Consider the following 24,095-nt stretch of genomic DNA (forward strand, 5'->3'; position numbering starts at 1 on the left):
CTTTTTCATGTGGCTTAATCCTCCATACACAGAGTCCCTCTTGGGGTTCTTATAGGCACTTTCCTTTTTGCTAGGTCATTGTGCTGATAAAACAGTAGTGATTTATTGGTGATGCTCTGACGCCTTGGGCTGAGGTTGGGCAGTATGGATACAATACATCTGTATACTGCTTTTCACTTGGTATGCAAATTGGCACACATAATGTGGTTTTTACACAACAACACTGTAAAGTAGGCAGAGCACTACTTCCTCCAACACTGGTCCCTCTGTAGCAATGGGAGACTTAAGGCTCTGGTCACAGTGGCAGGTGATAGAAAAACAGTTGAATCCTTCTGACCAGTGCTTATCCCTTACACCAGTGGCACATGGACCCATTTCCCTTGTCATGAAGGTTAATTGTGCCTGCTGTGGAGGCCCCCAGTGCTCTGTACAATTTGAGAATCAGTGACCCACATATGTTACTTTTTGATTCTGAGTTGGTAATTGGCTCCTAGTAACTCACTTCCCATACCTTGGGTTTCTGTGGGTGGTGTTTGCACATTGCTCTCATTTATGTCCCCTGGCTTGCCTTTTGAGGCTTAAATATAAAGGTATAGCCATATGTATAGGATGATACATATGTATGTGTACGTACTATATTTTCTTGTGATTTTGTATCTGTTACCACCAGCTAAAATTGATGTAAAAAGATAGGCTGGTAACAGTTTAGCCTACTTGTTCATGGTTTTCTGGGGGGAAGGGGAATCAGATAATTTTCCCTTAGATAAATAAGTGTTTAGGGTTGAGATGTCTGTCTAACATGGCGCTATCACCCTCTCATAAAATCACCTTTTTATCCTCTGTCCTTTGGATCCAGAGAATTAACATCCATAATGTCAGGGAAATAGGATTCACTACCCCCATCTAGCTTCCTGTTCCAAGTCCACGGCCAGCACCTTGGCTGAGGCTTCTCAGCAGATCCATGGTGGTCTGCCCCTCAGCCATCTGTGTCTGGGAAACATCTGTAATTGGTGGCCCCAAGGCAGTGCCAAAGCCTCTTGGGATGGTTGGACACCAGAAACATCCAAGTTTCCAACCCTTCTGCCTGACGTGGCCTGCCAGTTTCTAACAGAATTCCCTCTAATACCTCTGCTCACAGTATCAAGGGACTCCCAGATGAGCCTGAAATGGATAAGAGCGTACCTCTGCCCATGCTGACATGAGTGTAGGCTTTTCAGGTTAATGGAAGAAACTGGGTGCCTTTGGAGTTTACTTCGTATTGCCCCTGACTGGTTCGTTGAACAGGGATTATCAACAATTTGCCAAGCAGCAAGTATGAGTTTACAAAAAACAAAACCCATAGGTGGAACAAAACCCAAACTGCCAGCTATGATATTCTGGGTTTCATTTAATTTTAAATCTATTTACCCCCAGGTGCAAGTGGCGTGGAATTACAGTATCCCCGTGGTCCCTCCCTGGATGAAGGTGTGTGGCAGTCATCTGCTGACCAGCACTTGCAGAAGCTGAATTCTTATCTAACGCTGTTTGCTGGGGATCTTGTAGCCAAAGCCTTTTAAATCAAAGGGAATCATCAGAGAGAACAAAAAGGGATCCCCTACTCTTAAGAGAAGGCCCTGATGGTGTTCCATTAACTGTCTGCCTTAAACATCTGAATGCTTTAAATAACTAGAGTGCATTTGTCTCCCTATCTCTGTCCTCATTAAGCAGGATAAGTTTAAACACACACACAAGTACACATACACACACATACACACACGCTTCTGTGGGGATACAGCCCATGTCACTATTTGTTATTCATCACAGTATATGAGATCTCTGTTATGAAATGTCCTGTCTCCAAAAGCAGATATTGCTTTTCTTTTAGAAAAATATCCTTGGCTGGATCCCTGGAACTTTAATTAAAATCCTTGTTGCTCTTTAAAAAATGTTATTGCATTTCAGACAGCTTGGATGTAAAACAGTGATGCCAGGAACCAGAATGTTTTGCTGGTGGGATAAGGGACTATGAGAACAGATCAAAGGGCTGCCTGGGCTAGCCTGAGAGGTGTCAGGAGACAGCTCCTGGGAGAGACCTGCCACTTAATGTGGGACCATCAGTCCCCCAGATTTAAAGGTAGTTGTCTGAAGCAGTCACAAATTTTCTTCCATTTGTGCCCTTGACATTGTCTAGGTTGTTTTCAATAAAAAACTAAGAAGATTATTATTAACTAATTAGTTAATTCATTTATGATTTTTGGTCATTTATGGCACTACTTAACACTGATCTCTTCAATAGGCTGTGAACCACCCGAGGACAGGAGCTACACCTGTTTGTTTGCTGCCATATCTCTGGCACAGGACTCAGAATGTGTTAGTGAAAGTAGGTAGGCAGTAAACATTTTTGGAATGGATGTGGAGGCCCTTGATGTTCTGGATATGAAGGATGAGATATGAAGGAGGCTAAGACATAGTCCTTGCCCTCATAGAGCTCTCAGGCTATTGGGTATATCAAAGGTAATTAGAACTTTTGGTTATTAGGAGTTACTATTTCTTTAGCGACTTATGATGTGCCAAGTACTTCTCAGACTTTTAACTCTCAAAGGAACTTCATAAGATAGGGTTTTTTTTTTTCTTTTCCAGAACATGAAACAGTATGAGAGAATTTAAATGGTTTACCCAAAGACACATGTCTACTAAATAGAGAATGCTGTCTTTCAACTTGGACCTATCTGTCTCTAATAATTTTGATGGTGCTATCACCTTTGAACATTTATCTCTTAGTGTTTCAAAGTCAAGATTTTCTGCTTGTTCTTAATGGAGAACTAGAGGAGATTGAAAAACACATTTTTTTTTTTTTTTTTTTTTTTTAGTAAAGTTACTAAATGGTTTGCATTACATTTATTTGGTCAGATGAGCTTTGTCTTCATAAAATGGGAATGGAAATATCTATCCTCTGCTTGTCCCACCATTGTAGTTTGGAAGTAGAGAACTTGTTTGATTTCATAGGCTCATGGCTGGAAATAATTTGCCTCATGATGTGTTGTGCCTTGAGTCTCACCTGTTTTTGATTTAGATGAGTCTCTGGACTTTAGATGAGACTGGTGCTGAAATGAGTTAAGACTTTGGGGCATTTGGGATGGGATGAATATATTTTTCACTGTGAGAGGAACATAAATTTGGGGGACTAGGGGTGAAATACTGTGGTTTGAATGTGTCCCCCGAAAAGCATGTGTTGGAAACCTAATCCCCAATGCAACAGCATTGGAAGGTGGGGCCTAACACGAGATGATTAGGCTGTGAAGGCTCTGCCCTCATGAATGGATTAATGCTGTTATCACCAGAGTACGGTCATAAAAGAGTGAGTTCAGTTATTTCTCTCTCACTGTCTCTTGCTCTTCATCCTTCCACCATGTTATGATCAGAAAGAAACCCTCACCAGGTGTCTGCCGCTTTATCTTGGACTTCTGAGCCTTTAAACCATGAGCTCATAAATGTCTGTTCATTATAAATTATCCAGTCTCAGGTGTTTTGTTATACCAGCACAAAATAGACTAAGACAGTACCTGTGAAGGTGAGACTCTTCCTGAGTGAGTGAAGGTGGTGCTGAGTGCAGGGCAGTCAGGTGGCGTGGGGGAAGCAGAGTGAGCCCCGTGCTCTGAGTTATTCTGAGCTTTTCTTACTTTTACTGTGGGTGAGCTTGCAGGATGTAGATCAGTTGGTGCTGACGGTTTGGGCAGGGGGCAGGCAGATCAGCTGTGGAGGGTGCTGTGGCCATATTCTTCTCTTATGTTTCTGAGGAGAGACATGGGACACTCTGCCACCACCAGAGATTTAGGAATAGAGCCGGTGGTGGGGGGTGCTATTCTTGTGGGCACCGAACCCCCTCCTCAGGTTCTTACACTCATTTGAAGAGGATCTGTTGCAGTTGAGCTGGGCAGTAACCTGGCTTCTGGTAGCATGTGGCCCCTTGCTTGAAGACGACAGGATCTGCCACTCACTAGGAGGTCCTTCGGGTCTGGAGCTGAGGCAGACGCTGAAGCAAAGGATGAAGGGAATTGGCAGATAATGTGCTTTCTCATGCGAATTCCTCAGTGGTCCTCCCATGAAGAAGGGTAGAAGAATGCTGGGACTCTCACTCCTTAGGCAGAAGGGACCAGATTTGACTTACTGCCTGGGTGCCTTTACGTCAGAAATTCTGAGTTCTTGTCTCAGGCGTGCTCTTGCATAGAGCCAGGATGCCACAGAACTAGCTCCCTCTTACATTTTGGCAGAGGGTACATAGACTCAAAGCCTGCCCTGCCTTCTCATTCTACAGATTAAAATCAAACAAAACAAAACAGAGGCCCAGAGAGGTTATACGAATGAACCAAAAGATTTGGGGTTTTTTTGCCTTCAGCTTTGGCTTCCAAATCCATTTTCAGCCTTGTGCACTCAGGCTATGGGTGAACTGAGGAAGTCCAGACCTTCCTGCGGTAGAGGGATCCACAAGAGCACAAAAGTGCAGGTCAGCTCCAGCATCTGTGTTGCTTGAGTCTGGAGGTAGTGGCGGATGGGATGCCTTCCTCCTTGAATGACTCCCAGGCTCTGTAACAGCGGTCTTGAATGGCAGCTGCTTTTATGGGTGAGAGGGCGGACTTCATCAGAATCTCCTGGAGAGAGTTTCAAAACACGTGTAAACTCTGCTTGCCTCATGCTACCAAGCGTAATCCACAGTGCAAGAGATGGCAGTGAGCACAAGTTTTGTAAGTAATTCTGATGTGTCCATCCCCTGCTGAGTGCCTTGTGGTACTATTTGACAATGGTAAACCCTTGAGGGAGTTCTCATCTTAAGGGTCATTGTGTTCTCCACAGCATCTGATGTGTAATTCAGTGGATATTTGTTGAACCAACGGATGAAGCAAATGGCAGTGGAGAGATAAGAACAGAATCTGAGCAGACAGGCCTGAGCACTGGAATGTGAGGGGGACTGGCGGTGCCTTGGTCAATACGTGTTAATCGAGTGTGCTTAAAGGTGAGTCTGGCCTTCTGCAGCAGTCTGACCATTGACTCTTTATCAATAAACGTAAATACTGTTCTGCCCTTGACCTCGAGAGTTAAAATAATAAATAGCTTAATTGGTCATCATTAACTCCACTTCAAATTTACTATTGCCGAGTGTGGCCTTGAACAAAATGACTCCCATGCTCAGCCCAGGCATTTTATCCCCGAACCTCCCAAAGGAGGGTCCCTGGTAAAACAAATAAAATCAGCCTCCCACCTACTCCCTCCCATCATAGCACGTTTGCTATTGAGTCCAGGCAAATGGCCATTTGCAAGGTTGGATGAGTAGTTAAGCCACACAGGCACAATGTAGTATGACAACATTCTTCATGGTAATATCGTCCTCCTCATTACATTTGAATATAGATTGCCAGTGTGCAATGCCTTCAACCTCGCTCTCTATTTGTGAGGTTTAGGAGTTCTTCAGACAAGGTGACGTCCATGTGTGCTCCTCAGAAATTATTAGCCTATTTGTAAACCTAAACAAAATCATAGCTATTGTCTCTAAGCACTTAATTTGCCAAATCTCTTTTCTTCCTATCCTTAATTATGTATAAATTTATAGACTTAAGCCACCTGCCTCCTCAATGCTTGTATATAATTGTACCTCTTAGCTGCCACTTAATGGCTCAGGGCTCTTCCTTTATACTGTCTTTGCTTCAAACTGTACATTTAAATATCAGTACTCAGCTCAGCTTCTGAGTAGTAAACATTTTTTCTCTACTTCCTTGAAAAGCTGTGAACAAGCCTTTTAGCATTTTATCTGGACCAAACAGTAGTGGTTTTACACGAGAAACGAGAACTCTGGAAGTAAATCTATGTATTTATATGTCTAAAGTGCATTATAAAAAGAAGCAATAAATCTAGTTTTCTACGTAAAAGGAATTAGATTTTCCAGTTTACCTCTGCACTGGGATTAATAAAATGTGCAACAAATAGCTGATGGAATGATCCATTTGAAGTTTGTAAAGGTATCTAGGGAAGCTGGCTGGAGTAGCCTTTCCATTTTTTCAAAAGCAGGATACCTCTTAATTTTTTGATTCAGTCTTGTTTCTGAATGACTGTTTTAAAATGAGCTGAGAGGCTGTTACCTGCCTATTTCTGCATGGCTGAGCAAATTCACCCGTAAATCCAAGTTTCTCTTCGTTTCCATCACTATACGTCTCCAAATTACAGAGAATTCATTCCTGAGCTGGAGAGGTGCCAGAAGTTTCTCATCTGGCTGTCTGTGGGCTGCCTTTTTCTTTCCCCTCTTTGAGGCTTTCTGATGCCTAGAGTGAGCTCAACTCAAAGGTTTCCAGCCTCACACTCGCCTCACATTCCCCCACAGTCACATTGAGCTCTGTAATTCTGAGGAATACAGTGTGCCAGCATCCGATCCTGTCTCCTTTCACCTGCGGGTGTTCCAGAAACTTCAAAATGCGTCTGGTAATGTATTTGCTTTTCTAAACGTGCCACTTTGATGTGCGTTATATGCAGCTGCTTATTATTTTTTAAAAATCTGTCATCTGAATTAAAATGCATGCAAAAAATGTCAAAAAGAGCTTATAGAACAGTGTGGGCTTAATTGTTGGTCTAGGTGTGTGTGCATGTGTCCTTGTTAATGTAGGCATGTGTGCATAAATATGTATTATTTATGTATTCATGTGTCTGTGCAGACAGATTTCACTAAAGGAATCTCATTGAAAGCAACACTTTATATGAACATCCAGATTTTCTAATCAGATCTGTAAACATCTTAACAACAGCAAGTAGAAGAAAAATAAAATTTTCAAACCCATGCAAATGGTATGTTTTAAACACTTGTTTAAAAAGCCCTCCTTTCTTGTGTGTGTGTGTGTGTGCATGTGTATGGGGAGGAGGTGTTGATTTTTGAAAACTGGGAGAGAAGAGTTGTATTGCTGCTGCACGAGAATTTCTACCCCATGTTACCTGCCTTCTTAAAACTCAGTAAGCACTGAGGGGAAAAGATGTGGTTCTGCTTTGGAGTAACCCCAGGGGAACGCTGATCCGCAGTGTTCAGCAGGCATTTTAGGTATTCTAAATACTAGTGCTTGAATAATAAGTAGATGGGGTAGATTTGCTATAGCCAAATCCTGCTATGTTTTCTGTCTTGTGGGAATCACATTCACACTGTACATTTAGGATCTGCATGTGTTTATTGAACTCGAGTGAAACAGCGTGAGAGTGCAGGCTCATAAATCATATTATTTATTTGCTAGTGTTGGGTGCTAGATTCTAAAATTAAGAGATTACTTAGCAATTAATAATATAGTCAGCATCCCTTGTCTCATTGGGTGAGATTTACATCCTTGGGACTTGCTCTTCTAGTTGTAAAGATGAATGATTTAAGGTTCGTACTTAATTGCTATTTCAAACTCTTAAGCTAGAAAGATACTTGCAACACTATATTTAAAAGACTTATTCTGAAAAATGTGTATGTATATTTCTAACTGATGGTGAGCTAATTATGACTATAATGTGCTATTTGCTTAAAAACAACTGATCTTGAGTATTGCTTACTTTTGTAATAGAAACTTGTTTTCTTGCCTTCAGATTATCATAATTCTTTCACTTTGCATTATGCTCTTGCTTTTTGATATCAATATTAACTAATTGTTGTAAAGATGAGAAAATGAGGTAGCAAGTCAAATAGCATGCACTAAGTAGGTTTTCTTTGAACTAGTAGTTTTCTAAGAAATTAAATAGATTTTCACAAGTAGGTTTTCTAAATGTTCAGTGAGTAGTGATACTTGAAAATGGAAGCATCTTAAATATTAACTTAAGTGGAGCAGATTAGGATAGTATTAATGCCATCTTGTAGTTTCTTAATATATTTAAGATGAGGTACTAAATAGGTTATTTTATATTGGCTATTATTTTTGCTTCATGATAATGATTATAAAAGCAACAATTGCTTTTGATTTACTTCGCATTGTGGACAATTGTAAACTTTAGTAAAATAGTTTACTAAGTTGTAACAATAAAAATGAATATTATTAAAGTCAGTGTGAAAGCTGCTTTTACTTTTTAGCATCCGAGATCTAATATTTTATCACATATAGAGCTGTGTACTTATAGAGGATTATGTATATTTTTAAAAATTTATATAACTCTAAATGCTGATTTTATCAACCATGTTCAATTTATAATTAAAGTATAATAGTACAGTAAAAATGCATTTCAGTGTGTAGAAATGGCTCCTTGAAACAGCATATTATATTAGGAGCCATTAAGAATCTGTGTAGGCTATTGATGTTATACTCATAGATTGTTCTGTGTGTAACTGATTCCTATTTTAGGTCCTATTCATTTCCAGTGTTATAAATGAACCTAAGATTGTGTCCTATTCAGTGTAGGAATCTTGCCTTGAATGTAAATATCTTAATGAAGATTTTAAATTGAATGAATAGGATGGCTGAAGATTTAGCAGTACCTTTTTTCATGTGTATTGCAATATGCATAAATACATACATAGAAATAGTAAGTTATGTAAAAATATTCCTTGCCTTCAATCACATTACAAAATACTCTCACTTTACTTTTGAAGTCAGTTATTTTGTTTGAAGTTTCATAGGTGTAAAAAGAGGTTTTGTTTTTCAAAGCTTATGTAGTACTGTGTGGTAACAGGAAAACATTCTGTGCCATTTTGTAGTGAATATCATATGTACTAAAAAGTGAAAGGAAAGAATGCTGCATTTGCCATCTGTCTCTAAGTATGACCTCCTACTGGCTTTAGACATATTGTAGACCAGGCCTTTATTTTATGAAACAAATTTATATTACCCCCAAATACCTAAAATGATGTAAAACACTTCCCCCATACAATAGTTTCCCCATTATGTGACTGAGACTGTCCTAACAAACATTTTATTTTTAAGGCTCATATATAGAATGAAGACATACAAATATAATTTGTAGGCTGACCACGCATCCAAAGCTGAAAACATTCTTCCTTTAAGTAAGCATTTATTAAGCATCACATCGCCAAGCTGGCTTCTAGCTTTGGGACAAAAGGAGGTGTCAAGTAGGGAAGCTCCTGTTTAAAGATACCATTCCTACTATTTCATTATTGACTGTTATTTATGGAGGCATGACACCTTCAATATGGTTTGAGAATTGCATTGGCTTTTTTTTTGTTTGTTTGTTTTTTGTACCACTTAGTTTCAAAAGGACAAAATTCTTGGGAGCATTTGCCAATAGAGAAGAACAATCACAGTTAGAGTGGGGAGGGCATGCTGATCAAGAAAAATTCTCTGGGGAAGATGAGTTCTCAACCAAGCAGGGGAGGAGGTTATTAGCAAAAATTGATATAAAGGAGAGGAATAGGAGAATTTGGGGTGGATGGAACAGAAAGGAGAAGTAAATCATGGCAGGAGACGAGAAGGCAATGACATTGTGTGGAGAGAGGAGCTATATTAGAAGTAAGAGGAAATAAAATTAAAAAAATTATAGAGTTGGGCTTTACATTTTTCAAAATTAGTATTCACTAACCTTATTATAGTCTGTGGAAAATAATTTGATTAAGTAAACATTTATCCTATTTTGTTATACCAAACAACCTCTGTAAACAAAATTTCAAAGTCTACATAATAATTTTAATTTCTATTTATTGAGCATTTACTATGGGCCAGCTATGGGCCAGGCACTACACTAAATACTTTAAATGCATTATCTTATATAGTCCTCATTTACTATTAATATCCACATTCTACTGGTGAAGAAACTGAGGTACTGAGAAGTTTATGTAACTTGTCTAAGTTTGTATAAGGTCAGAAATGGAGGAGTGGGATTTGAACCCAGATTCTAGAGCCCAACCTTCTAGCTACACACAAAAAAAAATCACGTCAGCTTATTTCATCTCTAGTTCCAGGTCCAGACTGGTATAACTAGTTGTTCACTGGCTGTGTCATTTAGGTTCTCTGGGAAGAGATTCTGAGACAGAATTACTAGTGCAAGTGGTTTATTTGAGAGTAAAGACAAATGGGGAAGGAAGCAAAATTGGGCAGGGAGAGCCTTCTGACCACACAATGCAGATCTCACAAAATCTCACCCAACCCAATGGCAACCTCTGGAGGGAAGAGTGCCCATTAAAGGAGTCTCACAGTGGGCAGAAATGACCAGGCCTAGTACCCCTGCTATGCTCAATCGCTGGCTAGGGGTTCTCTGAAAGAGCATGACTGTGGCTTAAAAGTCAAGGAAGATCCTGAAGGTCCTGTAGCTGGATGTTGTCAGCTAACTGCACTTCTTACAGCTGAATAGCAAGTTCTTTCTTGAAGGGAGAGCTGGGCAGTGTACCTCCGTGGCTGTCAAGGTGATATCTCTACAAAATGTATCATAGGAACTTAGCGGTAAGGCAAGCTAGGTGCCTAGGGTGAAGAATTTAAGGAAGTACGTATGCTTTGGGTCATTCAAGTGCTGAGTGGGCACCTCAGAGTAAGTGTCTCCTTAAGTTTTGCACCCTCAGGCACCTTGCCTGTCTCACCCTAGTCCCCAGAACCTCATATTCAACACACTTAGAATTGATCTCATCATAGTCCCTCCAAATGTACTCTTACAGTCTTATTGCTCAGGAAAATCCAAGAACTGCTCAGTACATCCTCCTACTAGTCTCTGCTCCCATCCAATTCAGTCTCTCCACTGCCACAGCATCATCTATGTGAAATACAACTCTGATTTATAATTCCAATGCATAATACTCTTCATTGGTTCCCTGTAGCCTAAAGAATGAATTCCAAGGTTCTTTCTATGGCATGTAAAGACCCTGTATGATCTGACTGTATGGACAATCTGGATTCAGGGCTGAAGCAATTTCAGTGCTGTATCTAAGGAACATTAGAATTGTTTATTTTTAAATATTTTAAATATTTTAAATATAGAATAGGTATTTTATAGAATAGAATTTTATAGAATAGAATAGAATAGAATTTTTAAATATAGAATATAGAATTCCATATATTTGGAGAATATATGGAAACTAATGGGAGATATACCTGGAAAAGTAAATTGGAGCTGACCAAAGAACTGTGGTCATGGAGTTTAACTTTTCTTTTGAAGAGATCTGATCAGAGAAGTAACATGATCAAATTAGGCTTGCATGAAGGTGAATGAGGCTGCGATGTGGAGGCTCCACTGAATGGAGAGCAATCGGAGTCAGGGAGACCAGTAAGAAGGCTGTGTTGCTATTCCAGGTGAGAAGAAATGAGGTCTTGAGTTAGGAATGTAAAAAATAAAAAAAGACATGAAAAAATATGAAGGAAAAATAGAATTTTAAGGCTCATTAAAAGAAGATGTGAGGGGAAGATAGTACTCAAATGGGACTTGAACACTTGAATTGAGTGATGGGAGGCTTGTATATGGGAACCAGAAATGGACAGAAGGATCTTGTCGAGGAAAGATGACAAGAGTCTAAGAGGTGTCTGCAGATTAACCATCTCATTTATTTCCCCAAATGAATATTACACAAATTTTTCATTTTTCCTTCATCTCAGGCACTGCTTGTTCAGCTCCTCAAATTTTGCCTGATTTTAAATTTACTGTCATTTAGAGATTTTCACAATAATCCTTTAAACAAAAGATTAAGGCATCAAAGACAAAAGCTATGTTTACAGACACCAACCATTCTAACAACATTTAGGTTCTTTTTTCTAAATTCAACTGTAAAAACACCTTTTTGGGATCCACACAATTTCTAACAGCCAGTTTGAGTAACTAATTATTATTATATTTTATTTTTTTAAGAAGTTGTATTGGCTTCATATAGGCCTGATCCTGCCCAGCAGAGGCTGACAAGACTGGCCCATCTAATTAAAGGTCTTTGTTCCTGAGGTAGGTAGAAGAGCCAACACTGTTATCATGAGTTGCAGACATCTTCTCATAGAGGAAATCTGAAACTGCTGCCTCCCACTGCCCAACTAACAAAGGGGCAAAGGTAATTGATTTAACATGAACAGAAAAAAGACTTTGCAAATAAAGATTCACATTATATATGATTGTGACACATAATTAAAAACTCAATTTTCAATAAAACGGAAATAATGGCAAAGACTTGATGCTAAATAAGCTTTAGGTGCAGAAATGAGTAGTAAGTTTTATAGGAATTTGCAATGCAATATGAGAAGCTCAAAGCAAATATTTAATTGCCCTGAAAACTGAACAACATAACAGTCACATTTGCATATTCTTCCAGGCTGACTTGTTTTACTGTAGAGTGCAGGAAACCCCTTGTAGTAATATTATGTTAGCATCCATGGTGTACAAAAAAAATTTTTTAAGAGACAATCAAATTAACCTCCAAATCTGACTGAATAACTGCCTACACTGACTTGTGCCTAACAAGCTGCGACAATCAAAAGATAAGCTGGTAACATGTTGTTTGTTTTGTGACAGTGATAACAGAGATCTAATGCCTCATTCGTAACTAGGGCTGCCAGACATAGAAATACAAGATTTGCATACTCTGACCTCCAGAGCATGGAGCTATCGTAAGCCAATGAGTATAAATTCCCTTTTCTGTTTCAGACTTAGATATAGGACAGTATGTTTTCCTGATTTCATTAAAAAAATGAATAAGACACTGAAACATAAAAGGGAGGGGTCTGTGTATGTGGACATTTGTAATTCTGTGCTCCAACTCCAAACTTCAGGGAAGCGATCTATACGGATGATGTTTAATCTTCATGGCAGATCAATGAGGCGGACACTGTTGGTTACTGCCTATCTCACAGATGAGGAAAACTGCTGGAGAGGCTTGATAACCTGTTAAAGGTAACACAGTGGTCAAGTAGCAGAGTGGATTTGGACCCAGGGCCTGAGCTCTTAGACATTGAGCTGGGCATGGAGGGTGTGAGCAGAAGCAGTGATTGGCTGGTGGGGTTTGCCCACCCAGAAGGCTCTCCTCTGAAGCTCTCCATCCTTGGACTGCTCTTCTTACCTTTCCTGGGCTCTCAAACTTTCCTATATACTGTAAGGAAATACAGTTGTAAATTCAGGAACCAGCACCAAACCTATTTTTTTGATGGACAGATAATGAGTTTCTCACTGAGCTTAAAAATATGTTGCTACCATATTCTAGTGATGTATGTCTCTGCAGTGTGGGAGTCCATCTGCTCATCCTCACCTAACTATATCACTTTTTTAAAATGGGCTTTGTTGATACTTGGAATTGGGAGGCTTTAATTCTGCCTTCAATTTTAGTCCACATTGGACAATTTGAGCTCATACTTTATGGGAGACAGCAAATTGCCACTATATGCTACTCTATGACCATGTATATGTAATTAAATATACATGAATATTCCAACTGTATGGCAGTCTGATGAAGGAAGAACTAGATGTGATGGAGCTCCCTGGTAGGCTCTCTTTGTTAGCAAGGATGACCCCATTTATAGCCCCTTATATGTCTCATTCTGAAGTATTGATTTTCTTATCTGTAAAATGAATATTATGACAACTAGTTCCTGTAAAGAAGCATGTTGTAGTGGAATAAATACAGGCTTTGGAATCAGACATGCCCCGGTACACATCCCCTTGCTGTCACTTTGGAAAGCCACTTTAATATCTCTGGAACAGGAATAATACTACTTAGTATTGCTATGAGGATAAGACGGTGCCTGTGTCAGTCCTGGCACAGGGTAGGTATTCAATAAATGTGTTTAGCATATCGTTAGGAGCACAGAGACAGAGTGCATAAGTGATTAAAAGCACCTGACCCTGGACCCAAACTTCTAGGCTCAAATCTGAGCATTATCATTTATCAGCCGAGTTACCTTGGGGAATTGAGTTCCCTGTGCCTTAGGTTTTTTTGTCTGTAAAATGGAAATGACTAAAGTACCTTTGTAATAGGGTTGTTGGGAATTACAGGAGACTTAAGGTATATGAAGTACTTAGAACAGTGCCTGGCACACAATAAACACTCCATGAGTGTTAAGCCCCTCTTTTGAGATTTATTTCACTTCAATGTGATTTCTTCTCAGAGCTCAAGGCCTGGAGATTCACAGTACCTCTAGGGGCAAGGATTTCCGGTTTCTTGTTATCTAAGACCTAAAAAAATACTTGTTTTAATCCAGTGTCCACTGAAAATTAATAGTATCCATCTTAATTTAATAGATTGTTGTATCATCTATACCCATTGTTGGCAAAGGCAGGGCTCTCAATAGCAAGGGTGGGTGAAAAGCAAATTAGGACAACCAGCTTTAGATGGTAATTTGCATTTAAAAAAATCTATCAACACTTGATTAGCACCTCCCTTCGGACCTATCAGTTTTACTTCTAAGAATTTTTCTACAGATGAACTCACATAACTGAGCAAAGACATGTGGTGAAGTTTTTGTTGCAGCATTGTTTGTGTTATTAAAAATCTATAAACAACTAAGTATTCACCCAGGGAAAAATATTGAAATAATTTGTTATATCCATGCAATGGAATACTGCAGAGGAGAGAGCTTAAAACTGTTTGAGCAATACAGGAGAATATTAAAAACTACACAAACATACTTTTAGGAAAAAAGCATTCTGGGGGCAGTCTATAGCATAAATGATACTGTGTTAAAAAATAGTTATATATTTACATCCATTTGCTTGTATAATCATAGAAAAATTCTCAAAGCATGTATGAGAAACTAGTGTTTACCAATCAGAAGTGGAATGTATGTGGAGTGAGTACTTTTCCATTTCACTTTATGTACCCTCTTTGAATTTTAAAACATGGGCATATATTGCTTTTACAACTTAAAGTTGTTTTAAAAAATGGTCAATAAAAAATTCCTTTGTTCCCTCTACTACCATATATTAGTTTTTTTAAAAAATTAGTCCTTGCAAATGTAATCCTAAGCCTTGGTATAATATTTTTGAGTAATGAAGCCAACTATCATCTTTAGTTAAAAACAGAATGCGTATCAACTCACGGCCAAAGCTCTAATTTGCTCCCAGGGAGCACAGACCAAAATGACTAAGGAGATACCCTAACATCAAGTCACAGGAGACTCTTAAGTCCTGTGGCAAAATTTCCTGTATTTCAAAAATTCATGCACTTAGAGAGGAAACATTAAATCAAAAGCATTAGATGGGGGTAGGGAGCATTGAGTCAATGACTTTTCCTCAGGACTTATTAACGCTAAACATGGGGAAACATTACACAGGGGACTTTTTTACATTAAGGTTTCTCTGTATTTCTAAAACCCCTCACTCAGTCTTTTGCAAAATGCTATATAAAAGTTACATTGCTTTTGAGTTTTGAGGGCGGAAGTGATTTGCATGAGGAGTAATCAAGATTCCTGCTCTTTGTACTTTCAAAAGTGCCTACACACACATTGTCTTATTTGATACTCACAAACAAGGTATTTAGGACAAGAATAAAGCTCATTTTCTATATAAGGATCTGAGGTTTAGAAAAGTTAAGCGACAAGCAAGTCAGCGTGGAGCTGAACACAGAAGGACCCTTGGCTGTGTCTTGGCCTTTTTTTTTTTTTTTTTTTTTTTTGCCACCAGCACTCAAGGGTGTGGCTATACAGCAGAATCACTCCTCTGGTTGTGAAATGTGAAGTGGTTTAGTACTTTCTTGGAATTACTTTTAACTCTGGTCTAGAAAGACCCAGGAATGGCAAATTGAACTTTCTCCCCAAAGTGAATTATAAACATCCAAATTTAATTGGTTAAGGAATCTCTAATAAAATCCAGGTAGATCTAGTTTCTCATTTTGCCTCTCATCCTTACTAGCCATATAATCTTGGGCAAACTGTTTCTTCATCTATAAAATGAGGTTAATGATAGCTTTAACCTTCCATGGCTGCTGTTAAGATTTTAAATGAAATAATGTGTGAAAAGTGCCTGGCAAAGTGCATGGTACACAGCAGAAGGTCAATAAACACCCAAGGCAATAATAATTATTAATAATATGATAACTAAATCAGGGTCCAGGTAAGCATGGCAGGCAGGGTTCTGATAGAAGCCAGAACTTTTGTCTCCTTGGAGGTGACAGCCAGGAGCTGCATCCCAGAGTGGGTGCCAATTGGCTTCTTTTCTTTGGAAGGATCCTTCCCTGGAAACACAAAGAACCAACTAAGCATGGGCAGGAAAGCTACTTTAAACTTCCCTGCATGTCATTGTAGGGGCTTGGACATTTCTGACTGAAGAGAATACCCCCAGTTTAAAACAGAGTTCACTACCTTTCTAGTTTATGATCATCAGTAAGACGAGGAGGGAGCAGTCACCTCCCCTAAAAGGACAACCTGATGATCTTCTTACCCTGGGGAGTTGGTCTTCAGCCTCCTAAATTATAACTTTAAAAATCAGATTTTGGCTGAAATCTGAGAAGCCAGAGTTCAGAATCTAGATAATAAACAATGAAAGGTCTATTTACTAGCTATTTAGCTTAAAAGTATTTTACTAATTTCTCATTTGAGTTTTTAAAAATTATTTTGCTTTATTACACAGTTTATACTTACTGAAAAAAAATACAGAATCAAGATGGAATAAAAATCCTTAAGAAGAAGCATTTCATAATCGTTTTGGTATATAGCCATTGAAACTAAAAAAATAAATATGTTTTAATGAAAACTCTAAAGCACTGAACGTACAGTTTATGACCTCTCAAAATCTGGGAATATATCATGTGCATCTTTCCATGTCAATACATTTTTTTTTCCTATGATTTCATTTTCAATGGTTGTGTAGTATTTGATTGGGTAGACATTCCCTAATTTAATCTTTGGATCTTGAATGCTTAGGTTGTTTTCTTCCTGCAAGAAAAATTCTTGAAAAATTATTGCACAAGTCTTTATTTCTTTATAAAAAATAAATTCCTAAAAGTGGAATTTTTAGGTCAAAGAGTAAATGCATTTTAAAGTGTTTTGATGTCCAATTGTCTCCCAGTTATATTTGCCAATTTTACCCTCATTATTAGTACAAGCATGTAACTAATGACTATTTAGGTAAACATGACTTCTATTTATTTATTGCAAAAGTTGAATACCTTTACAATAGCCTGTATTACCATACCAGAAATAAAGAGGACTTCTTGCTGACACCAACTGCTACTTTTGTTTTTATAATCCAAACACAATATATTATTAAGTCAGTGTGTTAATTAATTGTATTCAGGAGCTTGGTAATCATGATCAGTAGAGTACAATTTGCTTTTGGTGGAATGTAATGGAAAATGTAGAAATAACTTGGAGGAAAAGTTACTACAAGCACACTTCCCTGGAGCCCATTAATTCCACCCAAATACCTTTTTTAAGGTGTGAGAATAAAACAATCAAGGGCGTATAAACCCTTCCACTGTGGTTATCGTCACATCAATTTTCTCTATGGTTGGAAGTAACCCTGCCTGATCCCTTCTGCACCACACTAGGCTTCACAGTAGAAACGTGAAGATTGGAAACTTTTCAGCAGAAATTACTCTTGATGACACCAGCCCCGCTGACAGAGTAATTCCTGCTGGAAAGAAGGCGTCTGAATTAATGGTCTAATAAGCCGAGTTAGTGTTTCATCTAGGCAAAGGATTAATTAGGGGAAGAGAAATTAACATTTATTTGGGTTCCTATTTGACAGGCCCTTTATTATTACATTATGGCATTTAGTACACCCTATCAACCTATGAGGTAGGTATTGCTGTAGGCATTTTACAATGAAGGAACTGAAATTCAGTCAAATAAAGTATCTTGCCTAAGGCCCCATAGCTGGTGAGCTGCAAAAGTGAGATTTGAACCTGGGCTCCCTGCTTCGCGAGTCTGTGTTCTTTATACTGTTACTTCTCACTGGTTGTACAACAAGTCTGACTGTCTCTCCTCTAGAATAGTCATTATAAGTATGAATGCCCTTCTAGTCAACTAAACTGCAGGTTTCCTCTTAAAATCAGTATGTCAGTCTTACTTAGAGCACTCAGAATACTGAGTCTGTTTACAAACTTTTGTGGGCCAGAAATAGAAAATCTGCTAAGCTAGTCAGACAATTAAGAGTTTATTATCTTAGGTAACAAGATATCCTGAGACAGAGGGACTCCTGCTTTTTTTCAGAGGCTCAGTGATTTCGTCATGGACTCAAGTCCCCCACCTTGCTGCTCTGCCATTCTCAGTGCTATCTTGTAAGTGTCTTTTATTGTGTGGTGACTTCAGAAGCTCTGAGTGCAACATCTTCATGTGTACTACAATGTTCAGAGACAGGAAAATGAAATGGCTCCTCCTCACACATCCTCTTTCTTTTGTAAGAGCAAGACAAACTTCCCAGTAGACTCTCTTGTGCCTCATTGCCCAGGACTGTGCCATAGGCCCCTTCCTAAACCACACCTTGGCATTGGGAATGACTTAAGCCAAGATTCACCTGAGGGTGGGGAGGGTGAATGCTGACACCAGAGCCAGGCTTTGTGGCAGGAGGAACCACCAAAAATACTGCCAATACGGCATTCCAGAGATTTTGATATTTCTTTTTGTAGTTAATTGTGTATATATTCTGAGATTCTTCAGTGGTATAAAAGTATACTGTTGCTTTTCTAGATAGTTTTATTTTTATATAACTACCAACTAGAAATGAGCATGTCATTTTTTCAGTGTGGTTGACCAAATCCTTCCCATTTCCATCACCTTCTCCAATGTATTTTATATTCTTCTTTACCCAAATGTTCACCTATTCTAACTCTTCTTCACAATCCTTCTGGATACAACTTCTTCCAAGAATGTGGGGAAAGTATGATTTTAATGCAAAATGAAGAACCCAATATTCCCTGTCTATTAGAGTTAGCATAATTTTTGCCCTTAAACAAAAAAGAGTATTGTCTTACTGGAGAGCATTAAGTAGAATAAACCTACTTTTCTGTCATTAATAAATAACATGATCATCTTTTCTTTCAGCAATTCATTTAACCCTCATGCTTGTATTCAAACAAAACAAAAATTGAAGTGGAGGGATGTCCATTAATTTCCAAAATAATTAGTTCAATAAAACAACTTGTTGATTCAAGGGGAAAGGTCAGTTTTTTTTCATTGTATTGGCTTATTAAATTTGAAGAATTTAGTTCAACAAATGTTTATCACAATCTATTATGTACTAACATTGTGGGAAAGTAAGAGAAGCTATAGAAAACCTTACACAACCTGGTAGAGAAGAAGAATAAATAATCAACTTAGAAAAAGTATCTATAATAAACTATTACATAAGATACAACAAAGGTATATGAAAATTATGACATCAATAACAAATGTATTGAGCACTGATTATGGCCTAGATTGTGCTTCTATTTGCTTTACAGGTATTAACTCATTTAGTTTCCAAACAACTCTATAAGTTTTTTTTTTTTTAGGCCTACTTTACAGATGAAAAAACATAGGCAGTAAAGAAGCGTGAGGAGAGTTTCATGGGAATTTGGATGAGGATGCAATTCTTCCTGGGAAGTTACGGGAGCAAGTGTTTTGGGGGAAAGATATGTGGAAAAGGTGACCTTCTAGCTAGTGTTGAGGCGGGAGACACAGGGGGAAAAAATGGTTTTGTAGTGGGGAAAAATGGCATCTGTAAAGCATCTCTGAAAGACCTTTGTGTGTCCTGTGTGGCTGAAGCACTGTGCAAATATGTGGAGGTTAAGGAAAGGGAAACTTTATCTAAAAATAAGTAAAAAAAAAAAAAAAAAAGGCATAAAAATGAGTGTACTAAAAGAAGATAAATTCGGTTTGGAAATGTTGAGTTTGAGAAGCTAGAAAAGTCTAGTAGCATGTTGGTAGGACAGTTTTAGAGTGGAAGAATGGAAGACTAATTAGAGGGTATTGGTAAATCTGGAAGTTGTTTGCATAAAAATAGGAAAGTCTTTGATGAGATTGCCCAGCAGGTGAGAATGAAGCCATAATCATAATAAGAGCTCACATAATTGACCTATCACTTTCAGACATTGTGCATCCTATAGACATGTTCCTTATTCACTCTTCACAACAAACCTATGATGTAGCTACTATTATTATATCTACTTTACAGATAGGGAAACCAAAGCCTAGAAGGGTTAAGCAACTTGCCAGGGTCACACAGCTGGTAATCAGAGGAGCTAGTCTATGTGACTCCAGAGGTTACCTTGCCTCCAGCATGAAAGAAAAGCACTGAATAAAAGCATGGGAATATGATCATTTCAAGTTTTGGCAGAAACCAGAAAAAAAAGCTCATGAAAATGACAGAGGAGGTAACCCCATTAAGACCTAGGTTTTATATCCTGAGCCTTGAAGGGGATTTACTCTAGTCCTGTCCTTCAGGTCTTGGAGGCACATCCTAGTTACTTGTTATCAAGGGAAATGCATAAATTCTGTTTGTACAAGATTGTTGGATTCTGGGTCAGTTCTGAGAAGCATATGGTCCATGGAGTTGGTGGGTGGGACTGGTCTGGGTCTATTCATGGAGTCAGTGCACCATGGGAGGGAAGTTAGACTTGTCCAGGGCTAAAAACTCAGAGGCACATATGGGTGTGTCATATTGGAGGAATTAGGAGAGGGGAATGAAATGAAGGTCAGCTGTGAGGAAGCTGAGGCGAGAGTAGGAGAAATGAGTTGAGTCTGGGACTGTGGAGAGGGTACAGCGGTCACCCTTCCCACAAGGTCTGGGACAGCCAGGCCTCTCCCTTGAAGGGCAGAGCTAGGACTCAGCCCATTTGCATGACCTAGACTTGGGCTTCCCACCTTGTCTTTTCACAAAATTTATCAGTTGGAAGGAATCAACAAAATTGATCAGTTGTCTAGTTTCATATGGACATAACATAAAAGCCTTACTAGCTTTCAGGAATAAGGGATAAAATGTAGTTTTGTTCTTTCTTAATGTCCCCAGTTGATTTGTATCATAATTCCTGCAGATGTAGCTAAAAACAAAATCCCTAAAATATAGTGGAAAGCATTAATTGAGGAAGTTTCAAAATGATATTAATATAATTAATGTTGACCTATGGAAACTGTAACTTGAATTTTTCTTAGGACTTTTTTTTTAGAATAATAGTACTGTCATCTTCATAATTCATCAGCTTTTGCTATAATAACATTGATTAGAAAGAATACTCCTGGATTAAATGTGTGAATACAAGTGTAGGGCAGAGACAATATCTTAGTCTATTCAGGCAGTTAACAACAAATAACATAGACTGGGTGGCTTATTAACAAAAATTATTTCTCTTGGTTTTGTAGACTGGAAGTCCAAGATCAGGGTGCCAGCATGGTTGGGCTCTTGTGAGGACCCTCTTCTAGGTTGCCAATTACTGACTTCTCAACTTCTTGTTGTATTCTCACCTTGTGGAAAGAGTTGTAGAGAGTTCTTTGGGGTCCCTAATGGGATTAATGGTACTAATTCCATTCATAAGGGCTCCACCTTCATTCATAAGGGCTCCACTTTCATGACCCAATCACCTCCCAAAGACTGCATTTTCTAATATCACCTTGGGGATTAGGATTTCAACAGATGAATTTGAGAGGGACACAAACATTCAGACCATAGCAGTGAGTCTGCAGTGTCAGAAATTAAGACAGTTATCAAAACCGAAATGGGTATTTACACACACACACACACACACACACCCTGCAGCTTGAAGGACTCCATTTGGCTTTTGGGACAATTTGAATATCAGAATGATAATGGCACTAAAATATTATAACTTTTAAATAAAAACTTTAAAAGCCCATGGGTTCATAGTGATACTAAAAAGAAAGAGAAAGGAGGAAAGAGTAGTGCAGAAAGCTATGCTTCACAGAATTTCAGCTAATAAATGTAGAAGGAATAATGGAATTAAATAATATCTATTTTGAAATTTCTGATAAATTAAGCAAAGAGTGTCAATGAATGCTAAAATTATTTTACAGATTCAGAATATTCTCATATTCTCAAAGTCTAACCCTTCAGATGACTTAAATTACTACAAGGGGGAAAATGTGCCTCTACAGTGGACAGATCTGGAGGACATCACCTTCCCCAACCCAGCATCATCAAGAGGGGGACCACTTGACATTATCTGCTTCCTGATGAGTTGCAGTAAGATGAATACAATATCACCTACATAGCACTCTTGGCAAAAATGTTAAATCAGAATATATTCACAAGGATACAGTCAGACAAATCCAGAATGTGGGACATTTTGTAAGACAAGTGGCTGGTATCTTTGGGACTGTTCTAGCTATGGAAAGACCAAACAGAAACGTAGCATGCAAATGCACTATGTGGACCTTGACTAGATCCTGGATTTCCCTCTCTACACCATACAAAGACCATAAAAGACATTTTAGGCCCTGCGCGGTGGCTCATGTCTGTAATCTCAGCCCTTTGGGAGGCCAAGGCGGGCGGATCACGAGGTCAGGAGATCGAGACCATACTGGCTAACATGGTGAAACCCCGTCTCTACTAAAAATACAAAAAAATTAGCCGAGCGCAGTGACAGGCGCCTGTAGTCCCAGCTGCTTGGGAGGCTGAGGCAGGAGAATGGTGTGAACCTGGGAGGCGGAGCTTGCAGTGAGCTGAGATTGTGCCACTGCACTCCAACATGGGTGACAGAGCGAGACTCCATCTCAAAGAAAAAAAAAAAAGGACATTTTAGAAACAACAGGGGGAATGTCAATGTTAACTGTTTATAAGATAATATTTCTGAATTAACTTTTTTTTTTTTAAGCCAGGATAGTATATTGTGGTCATGCGAGAGAATACTCTTATTCTTAGGAGACATGTGCTGAGGTATTTAGGGGTGAAGTTTCATGATCTCTACAATGTACTTTCAAATAGCTAAATTTTCAGTGGACTTATGAGCTGATACAATTGGTTTAGGCTGTTAATTTATTGGTGACTTATTTGGACTTTCCTTATTTCTCAAAGTTATGACAGTTCATTTTAAATTCCTCTGTGGTAGTTCAAACTTTGACTCCCATTTTTATCTGCTTTTTGATTCCTTTTCACCTCCATACCTTCTTAGCAATGATGAAGCAAATGCCTGGATTTGTATTAACCTTCTGTATCCTTCAGAATCCCCTACTCACATCTCAGTCAGCAGGTGTAGGTTAGCATATAAGCCTGTAGGATTCTTACCATTTTATTAGACTCTCGTGACAATTTGGCAAGAAGCATTTAGTATTTTCCTTGTTTCCAGCTAGCCTTTGCCTGAAAATAAATCTAGCTCAGTTTCCTAGAGATTGATCATTTACAAAGAGAAAAGTCAGGGGCTTTTATATCACCACTTCCAACTCCTTTTGCTAACTAATTCTTCGATAATAGATGACATTCTGTGTATAAAGGTTTTACAACTTTTTGTCAAGATTTGGCTCCCACACTTCCAATAAAATGCTCCACCTTTCAGTGGTGACCTCAGTTAGCTGTATTGTGCCCTGGCCTCGAAACTGACCTCACCATAACCTGGGGAGCCTGGCAGGACAGGGGCTACCTTCATTTTCATGATGAGGAGGTAGAGGCTGGGGAAGCCAGTGTATTAGTCTGTTCGCATGCTGCTGTAAAGAACTGCTTGAGACTGGGTAATTTATAAAGGAAAGAGGTTTAATTGACTCACAGTTCCACATGGCTGGGGAGGCCTCAGTAAACTTATTAATACAATCATGGCAAAACAGGAAGCAAACACATCCTTCTTCACATGGCAGCAGGAGAGAGAAGTGCAGAGCAAAGGGAGGAGAAGCTCTTTATAAAACCATTAGATCTCCTGAGAACTTGCTCACTATCACAAGAACAGCATGGGGGAACCTCCCCCATGACCTAATCACCTCCCATGAGGTCCCTCCCCAAACACGTGGGGATTATAATTCAGATTACAATTCAAGATAAGGATTTTGGGTGGGGCACAGCCAAATCATATCAGCCAGGAAAGAGCCTTTGTCAGTCACACAGGTAATTAGTTGGTTAGTGAAAGGAACAGGGTCTGGGCCTCCTGGCTTTTTGACGAGAGCTTTTTCTCCTTTACATGTTTTCTCTCGGCAATGTTCAAATTCTATGCTCCTAGCCATCTTCAAAGTGACATTTCCTTCATTCACAATAATGGATTGAGAAGCTGCTATAGGTCCAGACCAGGACCAACACTGGGGACAAAGACAAATATTGGCCTCAAGGTTCTTATGTTTTGTTCAAAAGAACTAGAT

General features: G+C 38.8%; 1 protein-coding gene across 4 annotated transcripts in view; it reads left to right on the top strand.

The window, feature by feature from the left end:
* Window positions 1-6,275: 6,275 nt before the first annotated feature.
* Window positions 6,276-24,095, top strand: part of SCHIP1 (schwannomin interacting protein 1) — a 799,467-nt gene continuing 781,647 nt past the window's right edge. For all 4 annotated transcript variants that reach the window (XM_015445247.3, XM_045385098.2, XM_045385099.2 and 1 more), the window contains exon 1: window positions 6,276-6,447. In XM_015445247.3, coding sequence (XP_015300733.1) covers window positions 6,439-6,447 — 9 coding nt within the window. In that variant the 5' untranslated portion in view covers window positions 6,276-6,438. The remainder of the gene's footprint in view (window positions 6,448-24,095) is intronic.

The sequence above is a fragment of the Macaca fascicularis genome, chromosome 2, assembly GCF_037993035.2.
Source record: "Macaca fascicularis isolate 582-1 chromosome 2, T2T-MFA8v1.1".
NCBI lineage: Eukaryota > Metazoa > Chordata > Mammalia > Primates > Cercopithecidae > Macaca > Macaca fascicularis.